Below are 17,598 nucleotides of genomic sequence, written 5' to 3' on the forward strand. Positions count from 1 at the left end.
CAGATGAACATGATGCCACAGGGGCAGCAAACCTAAACACACCGAACATGGAAACACAAGACTTTCAAAATAGTGAGGGAGAGACTTAAACACAAGGACTTAAACATACATGGATAAACATGACAGACAGGAGAGGCATGACACAGAGCACGGGGAGGAGACATGTAAACGGGAACGGGAGATGAGACACAATGGAAACAAATATAACTAAGCTTACAGGCAAAGCAAAGAGCAAGTGAATACTAACTAATAGAAAACTAAAACATTCCAAACAAAGAATTCACAAGAAGAAAACCTTAAAAATGCTGCGTCACAAACTCAGCCCCCAAATCGTTTTAAGTTATTACAATTAATTGCTATTAAAACAAATAGTTTGTGTGGTTTTGTTTATTTGCTTCAACATCAAAAAACTGAGCATTCTCCATAGTTTTTCCAGGGGTTTAGCAGCCTGTGACGGAGCTGTCCATCAGTCCTTTAACTGAGGAAACAAGGAGACGCTGCTGGGCTTGGGTCATCTGGACAGAGTCTGATTGCCTGCCAGTCTCTCCCGTCCAAAACAGCTTGGTGGTGCCACTCAGGAGCTCACACAGACCTCTGCTCACATGTGAGTGCACTGTGGTACAGAAACACACCCATGACAACAAATGCTGTCACACACTGATGCACACAAGCCTACACAAACAAAGCTTGTTTAAGGTGGTTTAAGGTATTTAAGCAAGATACTTACATCTGCCTGGAAATTCCATTATGCACAAAACATGTCATACATAATCATGTGCACGTTTTAACACTTACCTCACACACTCACACAGTTACTGAGAAGCTGAGAGTGTCGGCCAAAGTTTGATCTTTCTCTTAGATCAATGTCAGTAGATTGCAGGGAAGCTATGAGGCTCACATCTCCACTCAATACTAAGACTAGACCAAGTGACTATGTGAGTGTGTGTGTGTGTGTGTGTGTGTGTGTGTGTGTGTGTGTGTGTGTGTGTGTGTGTGTGTGTGTGTGAGAGAGTCAGGTAGCAGAGGTCTGCAGATGGTGTTTCTTCTGAATCAGAATGTCTTTATTGTCATTGTCACAGGTACAATGGAATTAAAATGTAGAAATGTTTCCTCTCTGAGCTACGTTGCATAGATCATGTCCTTAATGTTTTTTGTTATGCGTTAATTTTGGGGGTTTTGGTTAAAGTTTCACATCACTTGGGTGAGTCGATCATATCAACCAGCTCTCTCCCCTTACCAGTCATAGTCCCTTAATTTGAAGTCCTTACTCGCACCTCCACACTCCTGCCTTTCCTTTTCTCTCGCTGCCTACTAACAGAATGACTTATTCTTCGTGAGTCCAAAGGGAAACTCATACAATAAATACACCGCAGGATCATCGGGGAAGCTGAGGCATCTGGGGAACACAGGAGAAAAAAATTAGACATAACGAGACAGGGGAAGCAAAACTGAACACAACACACGAGGACAAGGACTATCAAAATAAGACAGGAAATAGCACAAACACAGGTCGACACCTAGACGGGGACAAACAAACATGGGAGCGTTGGACTGGGGAAACAGGGATGAAACAAAAACAGAACAGGGAACAGGTGAGGGAGACAAAACACAAAGACATGACTAAGACTCACAGTGGGGGAGCAAGACACACAGCAAGAGAGAGACACCCACATATGGCGTTATTTTTATCCCACTATTGAGCGCAGGTAAAAAAACAAAATTTGAGCGCACGTCAAAACAAATTTTCAGGTGCAAATGTTGCATTTTGAGGAGAAATTTATTTTGAGCAAAAAGCTCAATTTGAGTGAACAAAATTCATTGCTGCGTGCAAAAAAATGTATTTCAGTGTTTGCTATTATCCACACACACAGTAGCAGCTCCTCTCACTCAGTTTTTGCATTTGTGCTTGCTTACAATGTGCTGCTCGTGCTCTCAACATGTCTGCACGTTCAACTCTTTCTGTACACCGTTATGTCTGTGAAGGTTCTCAGTCATCCAGGTCATCGTAGTCTAAGGAGCTTGGAAAGAAAAGCATCTGGACTTCTTTAAGTGGCTTGAAGGCGTTTCACCTCTCATCCGAGAAGCTTCTTCAGTTCTAGGGTCAAATGTTGGAGAGTCGCAGATTTGAACTCCACCGACTTCACTGGGCTCAAGAGTTGGGCGTTCGCCTTATAATCGGAAGGTTGCTGGTTTGAGCCCCGGCTCGGACAGCCTTGCTGGTTATGTCCTTGGGCAAGGCACTTCACCCGTTGCCTACTGGTGGTGGTCAGAGGGCCCGGTGGCACCAGTGTCTGTGGCTACAATGTAATTCAATTCAATTTTATTTATATAGCGCCAAATCACAACATAAGTCGCCTCAAGGCGCTTCATAGATACAGAGAAAAACCCAACAATCATATGACCCCCTATGAGCAAGCACTTTGGCAACAGTGGGAAGGAAAAACTCCCTTTTAACAGGAAGAAACCTCCGGCAGAACCAGGCTCAGGGAGGGGCGGGGCCATCTGCTGTGATTGGTTGGGGTGAGAGAAGGAAGACGGGATAAAAGACATGCTGTGGAAGAGAGACAGAGGTTAATAACAGATATGATTCAATGCAGAGAGGTCTGTTAACACATAGTGAGTGAGAAAGGTGACTGGAAAGGAAAAACTCAATGCATCATGGGAATCCCCGGCAGCCTACATCTATCGCAGCATAACTAAGGGAGGATTCAGGGTCACCTGGTCCAGCCCTAACTATATGCTTTAGCAAAAAGGAAAGTTTTAAGCCTAATCTTGAAAGTAGAGATAGTGTCTGTCTCCTGAATCCAAACTGGAAGCTGGTTCCACAGAAGAGGGGCCTGAAAACTGAAGGCTCTGCCTCCCATTCTACTTTTAAATACTCTAGGAACAACAAGTAGGCCTGCAGAGCGAGAGCGAAGTGCTCTAATAGGGTGATATGGTACTACAAGGTCATTAAGATAAGATGGGGCCTGATTATTTAAGACCTTGTATGTGAGGAGCAGGATTTTGAATTCAATTCTGGATTTAACAGGAAGCCAATGAAGGGAAGCCAAAACAGGAGAAATATGCTCTCTCTTTCTAGTCCCTGTCAGGACTCTTGCTGCAGCATTTTGGATTAGCTGAAGGCTTTTCAGGGAGTTTTTAGGACATCCTGATAATAATGAATTACAGTCGTCCAGCCTGGAAGAAATAAATGCATGAACTAGTTTTTCAGCATCACTCTGAGACAGGATATTTCTAACTTTAGAGATGTTGCACAAATGGAAGAAAGCAGTCTGACATATTTGTTTAATATGTGCGTTGAAGGACATGTCCTGGTCAAAAATGACTCCAAGGTTCCTCACAGCGTTACTGGAGGCCAAGGTAATGCCATCCAGAGTAAGAATCTGGTTAGAGACCATATTTCTAAGCTTTTCAGGGCCGAGTACAATAACCTCAGTTTGATCTGAATTAAGAAGCAGAAAGTTAGCGGCCATCCAGGTCTTTATGTCTTTAAGACATTCCTGCAGTTTAACTCATTGGTGTGTGTTATCTGGCTTCATGGACAGATAGAGCTGGGTGTCATCTGCATAGCAGTGAAAATGTATGCTGTCTTCTAATGATGCTGCCTAAGGGAAGCATGTATAATGTAAACAGAATTGGTCCTAGCACTGAACCCTGTGGAACTCCATAATTACCTCAGTGTGTGAAGAGGACTCTCCATTTACATGCACAAACTGGAGTCTATTAGATAGATATGATACAAACCACTGCAGCGCAGTACCTGTAATACCTACAGCATGTTCAAATCGCTCTAATAGGATATTATGGTCGACAGTATCGAACGCTGCACTGAGGTCTAGCAGGACAAGCACAGAGATGAGTCCACTGTCAGAGGCCATAAGAAGATCATTTAGCTTCTTATGGCCATCACCAGTGTGATGGCCATCACCAGTGTGTGAATGGGTGGATGACTGGATGTGTAAACCACTTTGGGGTAGTAAAGCGCTATACAAATACAGGCCATTTACCACCAACAAGGTTCAGAAACTTGAAACCATGGTGTCCTTTGATGTAGTCTCTCTCTTCACTTGCATACCCACCACGGAGGCCGTGGAGACTGTCAGAAAATGACTACAAGAAGACAGCTCCTTGGAGGACAGGACCAACTTCACACCCGATCAGATCTGCACACTGTTAGACCTCTGCCTCACCACTACATACTTCAAATACAACGAAGGTTTCTACAGACAAAAACATGGCTGTGCCATGGGCTCCCCCGTGTCACCTATTGCAGCCAACCTTTACATGGAAGAAGTGGAAAGGAAGACTCTTGGCTCTTTCAAAGGAAGAGTACCCAGCCACTGGTACAGATATGTGGACGACACCTGGGTCAAAATCAAGACAGAAGAAGTGGAATCCTTCACTGCGCACATTAACGCTGTGGATAAAAACTTCAAGTTCACCAGGGAAGACACAAAGGACAACTCTTTGCCTTTCCTGGACTGCGCTGTGCACATTAAGGAGAATGGCAACCTCAACATTGAAGTTTACCGGAAGCCCACACACACGGACCAGTACCTCCTCTTTGACTCCCATCACCCTCTGGAACACAAACCTGGAGTAATCAGGACCCTACACCACCGGGCAGAACATGTTCCCTCTAAGCCTGAAGGAATAAAGAAGGAACACACACATGTAAAGGAAGCACTCAAAACGTGCGGCTATCCTAAATGGGTGTTTATAAAGTCAGCAAAGAGGCACAGAAAACAAGATCAGACACCAGCGAGGGAGGAAAAGAAAGACAGATGCAACAACATAGTCATTCTCTATCAATCAATCAAACAATCAATCAATCAAAGTTTTATTCGCCACATGCAGGTTGCCCTGCAGTGAAATGGGACCCCCCCCCCCCCCCCCCCCGACCTTACACACACAACACAGACATCACATGGGGATACAAGTCAGAGATCGGTAGCGTTGCAGAAAAACACTGAAATGTACACTACAGTGGGAAAGTACAAGAGGAAAAAAAGAGACCTCTACTCATGCTGTGCTTCCATGGTAGGACAGCATAAGAACAGGAAACAAAAAAACTCCTCTGCACAAAAAGCACATAAAGGTCCACAGCACAACATTGTGAAAGACATGACAAGCCACAGGATTGGGTGGGGGGTGAGGAGTAATCCGAATCGAACACAGCAGCCGCCCTGCACAGTGCTACCATCCAGCGTGGCACACAGACCCGCCGTGCTCCCCCGCAGGAAACAAGCATCGAAGGCATTTGGAAAGGGAGGGGGGATGAGTGTGTGCATACAAGTGTATATGTATGTGTGTGCCTGTCCAGAGTTCAGCTGAGACAGTGTCCTTCGCCCTGCCAGGCTAAGTAAACAGTCTACCAGCCAACCCAGGTGGCCTTGTATGGAATGGGAAGAACAATCTAAACACAGTCGTTATCAGGGTGTTTTCTTCAGCTCTGGCCTTGCAGCTGGTGCCAAAGGGGTATCCACATAAGTGATGGTATTTTTACTTTAGTGCGAACAGCTCATATGAATTTCAAAGCAGTTCTACAGTCCATCACTGGTCTCTCAATCTCCCGTTGGAGAGCCGCGAGCTTCGCCATACTTGCGTTCTGTGATGTTGTCATTTCTTGTGGTCAAGGAGCCGATTCTGAGAACTCACGGCAGTGTGCCTCCCCGAGATGTCATCCAATTTGCGCCCAGAGATGTTATTCCGAGCGAGCCCTTCCGAGATGTATCCAGTCTGCAGTCAGAGGTCTTATTCTGAATATTCACAGCAGCTGTAGCCTCTCCAAGATCTTATCCGTGTTGCACTCAATGAGCCCATTTTGAGAAACTCACGCCTCTCCCATCGTTTCAATCCCAGCGGGCAGCTTTGTGGGGGTTTGAACAGCCGGTTCCACTTCCTTAATTCTTCGATAAGTCAGGGCCAAGCCAGCTCCGATCAGCCAGAACCCTGTTACCATGGTTCCAAATAGGTAGATATCTTCAGCATTCAGGCTCACCCGAGCCCAGACTTCTCGTTGAGAAAGGGGTGTCAATTGCATTTAGGGACCAGTTGATCAAATCCATAATTCCTCTTTTAGGTTTTAGAGAACAGACTGTGAGAGAGTGTTCCAGGCAAAAGTAATACAAAAAACACGAGACAAGACAAGGACATAAGAGGCTAAGCAGGGAAGCTAAGGGAGAGGAGGAGAGGAGAAAAGTGCGACCACCTTCGCTGAGAGCCAAACAGCGAACTATGTAGCCGGTGTATCAGAGAAACTCAGGAGAGTTTTCTCCAAGCAACACAATCTCACAGGTGACCCAGAAAGGGACAAAAGGACTTAATACACAAGAAAACATGAGGCAGAAATACATAAAAACTGTACAAAACTTGAGATTAAATCAGCTTCTTAATGCAAAGGAAAGAACCATGAATCCAAAAATAAACTCCAAATGACAGATTCACATGTTTAATTTGGCAGAGATTTTATTTGTTCCCTGAATCACTGGCATCAGGAGTACACTGGGTTGTTTTTTGTAGAGAATAAGCTGTGAACCACTATTTAAAATTATACAAAATTATAAGTTAGACCAGATTTATGTGCAGATGTGATGATGTGCCCAGGAAGTAGAAATGGGACCTGCTACATGCTCACCTATACAGCATACAGGACAGTGGATCTCTAAGCTAATGTTAAATCAGGCCAATAATAGCCCTGCAGTAAAAAGATGCAGGTGTGTGTAAGATACCACAGGCTCTGTTTTATTAGCACACAGGGACAGCAGTGGCATATAACACCAGTGACTGACACCTTATATCAGCTACTGTGGCAGTGTTTCCAGAGAGCAGTAGCTTCATCCAAGCATGTCTGTAAAAGGCAGACTTCTTCAGCTCTCCCTGAGCCTTACACTTCATATCCTAGATCAGGAAGTAGAGTATTGTGTTGTTTAGTGGAGGTTGTTTGAGGCTCTACTGGACTTTTATGCAGGAGGCCACAGTTCACTTACAGTCTTTCTCTAACACAAACCGCCCATTCATTCAACATGCTGTGTGTACTCTGGAGTACTGCAGAATGTTTTATTATCAACTATAACAATCCTACCATCAAACTAAAAGGATTTTTATATATAGTTTCAAAGAATATTTCAATCACTTCAAAGAGAGCAGCAGTGTTGTCAACCAAAGGTGAGGCGTTTTGGATCAACTTCAGGCATTTCTGACCAGAGTGTCCTGTGAAGTGTCTGAGTGAACCACTCTGTATGTGCTGATTCTGTATGTGAGCTTACTATCAAATAAAAATCCTTCTGACTTTTCCCAGTCAAGGGTTTTCCCAGACTAGGGGAAACTGTTCTGTGGGAGGCATTAAAGCTCTACCGATCAAGCCTGTCAGTGCTCTGCAATCAGTCTGTGTCAGCCAGCATGTATTTAATGAAGCACCTTCTCTGGATTTTACAGTTCTATTAAACCAGCAGACCTGTGGGGAGGTACTTGACCCTTCCCACCACCATCCCGTGTGCTGCAGCGTGTGGGTTAGCCTGTGCTTGTAAATGAAATGAGACTTAACCATGTGTTTGACCCCTCATCAATCTGGCCGGGCTGCTCAGCTCTCAGCGACAGCCATCCGTGCAGCTGACACACACACTATGAATGAAGACCATCAGCCTTACCCACATTCATACCTCAGGCCTGCTTTCACACACTTGTTTTATGCACAGTCCTTAGTTCTGCAGCTCTGTGGGTGTTAGAAACCTCTGTGATACCTGAAGGCGTTCTTAGTCGCTGGACGTCATTAGTTCTGGATACTGTGGATAGACATTGTATATATATTTGTACCAGTGGGTGTGTCTTCTTGCTCAGCTGCAGGAAGAGAGGTGGGGATAGTGATTAAGGGAGCAGTGCCAGCTGAGCAACACACTCGCTGTGCATATTAACCTCTCCCGCTGTGTGGTAGGTGCAGCACCGACGGGAGGACACACACAGTGAATCCTAGAGTGCACTCTGCCCACTGGGCAACTCTGCAGACTGAGCAGTATTTAGTTTGTGTACCAGCAACGGTGTAAGTAAGTGTGAGCTGACGTCTGTGGGGAACCCACAGTAGCACAGAGCACTGCTACTGCTGCCCGGACTCAGCGGTGAGTGATGTGATACTGATTCATTAGTTTCTGTTTAACAGGGTTTGGATCTGAAAGGTCAGGAACACTCAACATTTACAGCTTTTTAAAGGTTGACGTGATCCTGCACCGTCATGGACCTCACTGATGTGTTTGGTTTATCCTGTTATACACTATCAAACCCTGAAGTGAGAGGCACCCACTCACATGCGTCCAGAGAGGTGGGAAAGGGAAAGACTGAAGTCCTCCCGCCTTAGCCGTCATTACATCTGAGAGGGTAAAAGGTCATCCAGCCTTTTATGTTTAAAATGATACAGAATGCTATAACAGAGTTTATCTATCTGTGCTTTTGTTAATTGTAAATCATCTTTATTCTTAAAGACAGTAATGAAAGTATAGCATAGTTAATGTGAGTGAGAAATGCAGTTTGAGTAATGACAATTATTCTAATGTTGGGATTTTGAAGTGACTTTTGAGGTTTAAACTGTTTTTTAAAATACATGATTTACAAGAAAAACAAAAAAGAGTAAGAGAATGGATAAAGTCTGGCTGGACAACAGGATGTCCAGAGAGGACGAGAGGCAAACAGGCAAATGAGAGAAAAGAACGTCCGGCGTTAGTCTTGCAATAAGCAGAAGTCATCTGAAGATTCAGCCTGGAGTGTCCACAGATAGAAATGATAGCAAAATACACCAGAGGGGCAACCACTGCCCAAAACTGGACTTTAAATTATTATTTTTAAATTTTTGGCTTTTTCTCTGCTCGTTTTTTACCATGTTGGAGTCATAAAACAGGATTGTTTTGTTTTTCCTACTGGACTTTTCCTTCTTCTAGTGAATTATGTATACACAAAAGAGAGATGTGAATCTTTAGCAAGGCATGCTCATTCTCTCTGACCTTCTACCTTGCAAGGATCAGAACACAGTCCACATTAACTCAGAGTAGGTTAATACTACACTCAGAAAAATAAAGGTGCCAACTGGAACAAAAAGTGGTTCTTTAGACTGATGCCATAGAAGAACCTTTTTTGGTGCCACAAAGAACCTTTCAAACAAAGGTTCTTTGAAGAACCATTTCTTTCAGTGGTTCACTGAAGAACCTTTAAAGGTGCCCCAAAGAACCATCAAGAAATGGTTCTTTGGGGCACCTTTAAAGGTTCTTCAATGAACCACTGAAAGAAATGGTTCTTCAAAGAACCATTTTTAAAAAGATCCTTCAAATGGTTCTTTAAAAGAACCATTTTAAAGAACCTTTTTTGGGTGGTTCTTTAAAGAACCATTTTAAATCTTTCAAAATAAAATGTATCATAAATTGAATTTGAGTAGGGTAAAATAAATACAAGCACATATATTAAAAGGTTTATTGGCACTTTGTATTACAGAAAAAGACAAAAAGGCATTTTAATGCTAAGCACAACACCACTACTAATAATAGCATACAAGTCATTTAAACAGTAATAATTAAATATCTTTACTATAAATACATATAAATATTATACTATAGATAAAACAACAATTTTTACATTAGAAATAGCAATACTTTCATAACAGACAATTAAACAACACATTTTTATCAGCATGTTTGCATTTTCAGTAAAACTATTTCAAGAACAATCTTTTTATTTAAATTATCAATTAACTGCAGCCTTAAGTTATGTAAGTTAAGTTTAATGTGGGACTCATGGTCCTTTGTTAGTCCACACTGGGACAATTTCAGTCTCTCACCTGCACTATGCTGGCAATCTAGGAGATATTTAATGCATTTGCCACTCTTTGCACAGCTACTGGTACAGGTGTAGTCAGAGTTCCCAAGTTGAGAACAAATGCCTCCAAAAAGCAAAATGTCTTTTTTAGTTCACTTGGATAGGCAACATTGTAGACATGGTACAGGGAGAAGACAATACCCATCGCCAATGAAATGTCCATTTCCCCACTGTCCAGAATCATTTTTTGTCCATCCATCTGGACATTGACCTCAGTTGAATCACTCAAGGGCTTGCCGTCACTGCTGCTGAGTACGATTGTAGGTATCGGGCTGTGTGGATCCTGAAACAGAAATTAAATTCTTGAAATGAGGAGTATAGTTTAAATAAGTATAAACAACAGCTGTCCCAATGAAAGTATAAAACTCCTGTAAAATACTGGATTTGTTCAAGACCCCCCCCCCCTCTCACCATACCAAAAAATATATAAATTTACCTTATTTATGACGAAGAGACGAGAGGCATTTTCTTTGAAAATAGATGGCAGGAGAAGAACAGCTGTGTTTACCATCTGACCTGAAAAATAAAGAGAAATATGTAAATATTTTCTGGCCAATTTTGTTAATACAAAGCAGTAAAGGCCATATGAGTGCCTTTATCAGGAGTTGAATGTCTTGCAGAACATAAGCATTAGTGCAGTAAATGTATACCTAATTAACTTTTCAGTGTAATTCAGTGTAAATGTTAAGCATTTATACAAAACCCCCAAAATGTTGTTCAGTTCTGTAAGTTGCTAGCTTTAAATAATTTGAGTCCTAAAGAACTTGCAGAGCAAGTCTAGCTGCCACTGAACATTTTTTGGGATAAACATTGTGTGAATGACTGAAAATCTTCATAGAGATACATATAGCATCGAGGGTATATCAGTTAAATCTTAAAGTACATCATTGCAAAGACGAGACAGGAGAAATGTCAGTCTGTGGATATTGTAAAGCAGCGGTCCCCAACCTTTTTTGCGCCACGGACCGGTTTATGCCTGACAATATTTTCATGGACTGGCCTTTAAGGTGTCGCAGATAAATACAACAAAATAAAACTAGTACCGGTACCGAAAAAAAGAAAATTTATTCATAACACACGTGAAAAGACCCAGGAAAACAGAGTAAACGATAAAAACGATAACAAAATAACGCTGAAAACCGATAAAAACCCTGAAAAACTATACATTTCACACCTGAGCCTCAACTCTCGCGGCCCGGTACCAAACGACTCACGGACCGGTACCAGTCCGAGGCCCGGGGGTTGGGGACCGCTGTTGTAAGGGACACTGTGTTTACTAATGTGCTGTATGTGAAACCTTAAAAAGTGGTATCTGAGATAGGAGTTAAAAATGTTTTTGCTCATTATTGCCAAGTGCCCTCACCTTTTCTTTCAGTGTCTGTCTGGCTCTCATCAACAGATTTTAAGCAGAGGCTTTTAAGGTTGCTGTTTGGGGCTATTGACACAAGCTTCGCTGCCAACTTACTGAATCCTCGGATTACTTTTTTGTCCACATCAGTTTTAAGTAACATGGAAGCCTCTTCAAGAAGCTAAAATAAAGGATAAACATATACATATTAGCTTTGTACCATAATATATACCATTATATAGCAAACCAGAACAATCATTATTTCACACATCAATTATCATTAGAGAAGAAATTATAATTTTGCATTTGTTTAGTTTAATTCTCAAGTACACATTGCTGTGCAAAAGGGATGTTTAGACTATTCTTCCCAAAAAACTATCATTGGCATCAGATTAGTCCAAAATTATCCTGTAGCATGAAAATAAAACCAAAGAGAAAGACATAGTCAATGTGGCAATTTCTGTTAGTGTTCTGTTAGTGTACTTTTATTACTCATGAAATCTGCTGAGTCAGTCACTTTGCCTGTCCTGTAGGTACATGATTATTAGAAGTCTGTATAAATGTGCAGCACATCAGTACATATTCGTGTTTTTGCTGTGCACTATTGTTATTGTTGTTTTTTGCTGCAGTTTTTGATAAAACACTCACCACAACAGGGATAGTGAGACATGGGAATTCTCGTAGAACCTCTTCAGTAGTATGCTGAAGAATGTAGTGTGTTCTGTACTTCTGTATTTTCCTGAGGTGCGTTTGAATGACATCCACATTTGGCCTAGTTTTTTGGCACTCTTGCTTAATCACTGATACATGTTGGTCGGTGCTCCTTTCATCCTCCCCATCGTCAAGAGGATTGATATCCTGGTTATTAAAAAGTTTAGCAAATATTGAGAGAAAAAACAAACAAACAATACTTTTAACTTTTATGTACAATTTAAAATGGCAAACAAACATTGAGCATATTTAACTTGCCTTGGTTTTTTTCAAAAGGATACAGGGCTGGATATCTGATGATCTTTTTCTTCCTGAATTTGGAACTGAGTATTTCTGTCTCATTTTTTCAATTTCCTCTACGTCTACTAGTGGTCTTCTTTCCTTTTTAAACTTGTTCCTGAGAGACTCATGCAGAGCATCCTACAAATGATAAAAATGTAACTAATTATTCATAAATAGGTGCAACTAGGTCCTCCCTTTATGCAAGACATTTACCAGAAAACTTTGAGTGACATAAAGCTGGTAGGTTTGCTGTAATCATGTCATAACCTAATTAGTTCCTATTTACAGATCTCTTCTTTAACTCTTAGGAGTTGATCGAACACATGATATAAAGGTTTGGAGCACTTTAGATTGGCTAAATACACTATAAAAGGTAAATAAAGTATTAATGGCAATATGTCCTACAAGCATACTCGTCATGATCTTTCAGTCTATATGTTAATACCTCTACCTTTTAATAATAATGTATACTTTATTGATCCCCACAGGGAAATTTCTCTCTTTGCATTTAACCCATTCACTCAGTGTGTAGGGACGGTACCTTGCTCAAGGGTACCTCAGGGTAGCCATTCAGTTGATTCAAACCCCCGACCTTCCGATCATGGGATAACCACACTACCTACTGAGCTATCCCTGCCCTATTTTCAAATTTAATTTTTTAAATACAAAAACTACACTATCCTGATACAAAGGCAAACAGAGCTAATATAATGCTGAATTTCACACCATTCACTTGAGAATTCACAGAGAAATGAAACAATTAATTTAAAAGAGCAATTGATATTTTATTTATTGTTTGACCATACTGCACGACATCTGCCTCAAAAATCACAATACTAATACTTGTATTGTAGTGGCCACAAGGGAACAGATAACCTCTGAATATGTAGCAATGAAAATGTTAGCATGTTACACTCATTAGCCAATAATTGGGCAATTCAAAGACAATTTGTTGGACAATTGTATCAATGTTTGCTTTTCAGGAATACTTACATATCCAGAGCCATAACTCTCCTTCAAAAAAGGAAAACTCAGAAGGACAGTCCTCAGAAGGTCTACATACTGCACATGAGAGGGATACCTGCAAATTTTGAATGATGAACTTAAATTCTGATGTACATACTGTATTTTAAATGAATCAAATCTTAATTATATATAGACTTACATTGTCTCATTACTCAAGTGGTCAAACAGTGCTTGAATAAGCATGTTTTTGAGTCTGTTCTTGGTGGGTGACTTTAGTGCTGCATCTTTATTGGTCAACGCAGTGAGCACAGCTGGAGGAAACTGCACTTTGCAGTTAAACATAGGTTGGAGTGCTGACACAGTATGCTTTTCTTTGTGTTGCCTTCCACTGCAAGAAGAAGTAAGAAGTATTTTTAGAGTTTGTTACAAGACATGAATATGCGTGTCCTTGTGTCCTGCATCAGGAATATCCGCATATTTAAAACGTACAATAACAGCTGCTGAACTACAGAAACAGAATCATAACAGAGAGTAAGAGTGGCTGTGACATTTCAATTTGAAAGTAAATGGGTGTGTGATGCACATCAACGCTGGAGAAACAGAACAGGGCTTGCGTCAACCCCTTGCCCCCCACCCTCCAACACCATAAACCTAGGGGAGGGGAAACACTGGATTGTATGAATGTACAATTCAGTGAATCAACCAGTCAACTTAAGACTCACTCTTTCAGCTTCTCTACAGCAGACAAAAATTTCACTTGGTCTTTCACTTTTGGAAAAAGACGCTCACTCATTCTTTCAGTCATCTGCAGAAGTGTCGATCCATCGATTTCATTGTCTGTGGCACAGAAAAACAATAAGACACGATCAAAACAGAAATGAGCATGTCAAAGATAAAGATTAAAAATATTATAAAACATTACTAAAAAAACAGCTATGAGTTCATTAGTGACTATAGATGATGACAGACCTGTGGAATAGCCAAAAAGTGGTTAAAATCATTTTAACAGTGGTTGACAACTCCTAACTAAAAAGTCATGGTTTAGGATGTATCTTACCTAACTTTGGTATGGACTGCCTTAAAAGGTCGGTGGATCAGTGTAATGAAGTCTTGACCATCACATCTGTATGCGTCCAAAGCATGAAAGTCTACCTCATCCCCAGGCTTGAATATCAACAGATCATCAGTCTCTCTGATGTGGTATGACTGAAGGTGTCTTATAAACTCCAGTGTTGTGAAAAGTCTTCCAACAAGAAACCAGTTGGCCCTGATATACACAATCAGGACTATTTTCACAAACAGTGGAATTTGCTCTGCATGCACAAGTTCCAAAATGAAGAAATCTCCAACTGCATATTTTACAGAGTTTAAAATGATGCATTTACTTGTCCAGAGTTTCTCATCCACAGTAACGGCTGTCTCCAAGTTTTGCAAACAAATCTGCAAGTTCACTGGAAGTTCTTGAAGTGATAAGTTATTAACTGCTGCTTGTGTATGATCGCTCCTGATGATCCGTTCAGGCTGCCACTCCCAGCATTGACGAAGCTGATTCCTCTTTGCCAAAGTCTGACAAATGTTAATATAGTTATTGGTGATTCTTGCTACTGTCTTGAAATATTGATGTCTGGCTTCAAACCTCATGCACCAATGAGAGCGGAGTGACCCATAATCAAGGATGAGCTGAGGATAATGTAGCAGAAAATGCAGCTTGGGTGTAAACACACCAGGAAACAGATTGATGAAATCTGTCAAAAAGTAAGTGATCAGTTCATGTAGATTACTAATCCAGTCAGTGCTGATGGTTGGAGCAAGAATAATCTCTCCTATTTCTCGAACCAAAAGATAAAGCTGCCAAAACTTGTTACCCTTTTCAATCCTGGAGCCTATGAGGAAAGGCAGAGTCCTAAATAATGTCCATTTCTCAACAGCAGTTCCAGAGATATTTCCATCCAGTGCTACCTTCTCAGATATTAGAGCAGGTTTGGAGGTGCAGTCATTCTGTCCAAAACTAAAAGTCCTTATGCTGTCATTCACCTCTTGGATAGTAACGGTTTTGTCCTCGTGCAAGGCTTTTACAACAGACTTCAAAACAAGAGGAATGACCCCCTCAAGAAAATCATGCATTAAATCAGGTGGGAATGCATTTGTGGTATCAAAATATGACAGCTTGTTGAAGGCACATGGGCCAGTTACACCATACACTGACCTACAGTGGGGGTCATCTTCAACACATTGCAGATGGTATGCATGAACAGTCTTTGTTCTAAGAACACAATCTCCCTCACTAATGATCCTAGACAGGTCCTTGTAATGACACATACAAAACCTGCATATTCTACCATTACTGAATGAGCAGCTAAAACCTGCAAGTGTGTGAGAGGTTAGGTTGTCTGCAGATATTGTGGCCAAACCACCTTTGATGCAGTACTGTCTGTCTTCAAATTTTAATCGTAATCCACGTTCTTGCAAAACCTGTAGGTCACAAATTAATGGTTCTAATATTTTCTCAAATCCATATGTTTTCACCAATCTATGTTTGACAAGTATCAACAGATGAATATGTCTTAAAACAGATCTGTCTTTTGGTGGAATATTTCCCAAAGTAAAATAAAATGCAGACACTTTATGTAGACGTTTCTTTGATCCTAATGGATTAGAAACTTCAAATTCATCACTGTACAACTGAATTCTCAAATGTGGGTTGTCTGTGTTAAAAAAATCACTTTCTTTGTAAATTTTCCCATCACTAAAATCTGTTAAGGTTTCAGGAGCACGGGATTCTGGCCTAAAAATTTGTCTTAAAATGTTAGGATCATTACATATTAATTCTAAGACTTTTAGAAGTGGAATATACTGAAAAGTGTCCTGTTTCCCAGTAAAAGGATCTATTCCCAGGATACATTCAACAGGTTCAATCAAGTTTAATTTCTCAACACAGTATCTGTCTAGTTGATATGCGTTGCTGACTGCACTGAAGCAATGTTCTACCAAACTATTGTCATCAATATAATGAAAACTTGATATATCAAAATTAAGAGTCTGCAAACATTTAGAAAATATCTCCCTATAGTTTTCAATAAAATACTTGAAAAGTGACTCTACTTCACTAAGAACAAATGTTTGAACTTTTCTATTTACAATACTTTTCTCTTGAAGATTCAAGGAAAACAATGCCAGTTGTTTTCTCACAGTCTCTGTAAAGTTCTCTACAAGTTCACTCAGAGTTCGTTCAGATGATCTGGGAAATTCAACAGTTTCCTGGATGACAGGGTCACAGTCTGGGGCAGACTCTAATCCTTGTTTCTGATATTTATGTTTCTTCCTTATGTGATTTTTCAAAGATTTCACAGACAAAAACTTTCTGGGACAGTCTTCTAGTCTGCAGACAATGAAGAATCCACATTCACTTTCATGGTATATCTGTTGATGTTTCAGCAGTTTTTCATATGTTGGTTTTCTTGTGGAGCACTGTGGACACTGATATGGCACATCCATAGAAATGCTCACCTACAAAGACCTGTTGATAATCTGCCAATTCATTTTCCCCAAGCCAAAGAGATACTTCTCCAGCAGTCCACTGCTGAGCCATGATCTGTTAAAACAAAACAAAATTCCATTACATTGTTTTATTCTGTGACATCAAAAACTTATTTATTTATTTTTTGTTCATTCATTTTCCAAGCCGCTTTATCATCATAAGGATCGGAGGGGTGCTGGAGCCTATCCCAGCTGTTTTTTTTAGGCGGGGTAGACCCTGGACAGGTTGCCAGTCCATGGCAGGGTCGTCATTCAGATATGTATGTTTGGATTGTGGGGGAATAGGGGGCAGGGATAGCTCAGTAGGTAAAGAGATCGCCCCATGATCGGAAGGTCGGCGGTTCGAATCCACTTAACGGCTACCCTGAGGTACCCTTGAGCAAGGTACCGTCCCTACACACTGCTCCCCGGGCGCCTGCTTAGTGGGCTGCCCACTGCTTCACTGAGTGAATGGGTCAAATGCAGAGAAAAACAAGTAATTTCCCCATTGGGGATCAATAAAGTATCCATTATTATTATTATTATTATTAATATTATTTATGCCATTTTACACCAACAAACTCAGATAGCTAAGGATGAAGAACCTTTTGTTCTTTAAAGAACCATTTGTAATAGCTGAAGAACCATCTTCAAAATAAAAAGGTTCTTTGACGTATGATGGTTCTTTAAAGAACCATAGAGACATCAGAAGAACCATTTAAGAACCATAATTTTTCTGAGTGTAGATGCACTGGAGGTGTTATTAATCTCTGTCTCTCCTCCACAGCATGTCTTTTATACTGTCTTCCTTCTCTCACGCCAACCAGTCGCAGCAGATGGCCCCGCCCCTCCCTGAGCCTGGTTCTGCTGGAGGTTTCTTCCTGTTAAAAGGGAGTTTTTCCTTCCCACTGTCGCCA

The 17,598-nt window shown here is 41.0% G+C and overlaps 1 protein-coding gene across 2 annotated transcripts; it reads right to left on the reverse strand.

The window, feature by feature from the left end:
• Positions 1-9,634: 9,634 nt before the first annotated feature.
• On the reverse strand, positions 9,635-16,754 carry LOC113027736 (sterile alpha motif domain-containing protein 3-like). 2 transcript variants are annotated; one of them, XM_026177487.2, is made up of 9 exons: positions 16,673-16,754; positions 13,888-14,002; positions 13,365-13,553; positions 13,193-13,280; positions 12,176-12,337; positions 11,855-12,064; positions 11,222-11,387; positions 10,295-10,374; positions 9,635-10,141 (listed from the first exon to the last, which is right to left on the reverse strand). In XM_026177487.2, the coding sequence occupies exons 1-9, from the start codon at positions 16,752-16,754 to the stop codon at positions 9,839-9,841; spliced, it is 1,395 nt and encodes a 464-aa protein (XP_026033272.2). In that variant the 3' UTR covers positions 9,635-9,838. The 2 variants fall into 2 exon arrangements, with proteins under 2 accessions (XP_026033272.2, XP_026033273.2); XM_026177488.2 differs by lacking the exon at positions 16,673-16,754 and adding an exon at positions 14,223-15,555 and having other exon boundaries at positions 9,638-10,141.
• Positions 16,755-17,598: the final 844 nt, after the last annotated feature.

This window comes from Astatotilapia calliptera, chromosome 8 (genome assembly GCF_964374335.1).
Source record: "Astatotilapia calliptera chromosome 8, fAstCal68.1, whole genome shotgun sequence".
In the NCBI taxonomy this organism is placed as follows: domain Eukaryota; kingdom Metazoa; phylum Chordata; class Actinopteri; order Cichliformes; family Cichlidae; genus Astatotilapia; species Astatotilapia calliptera.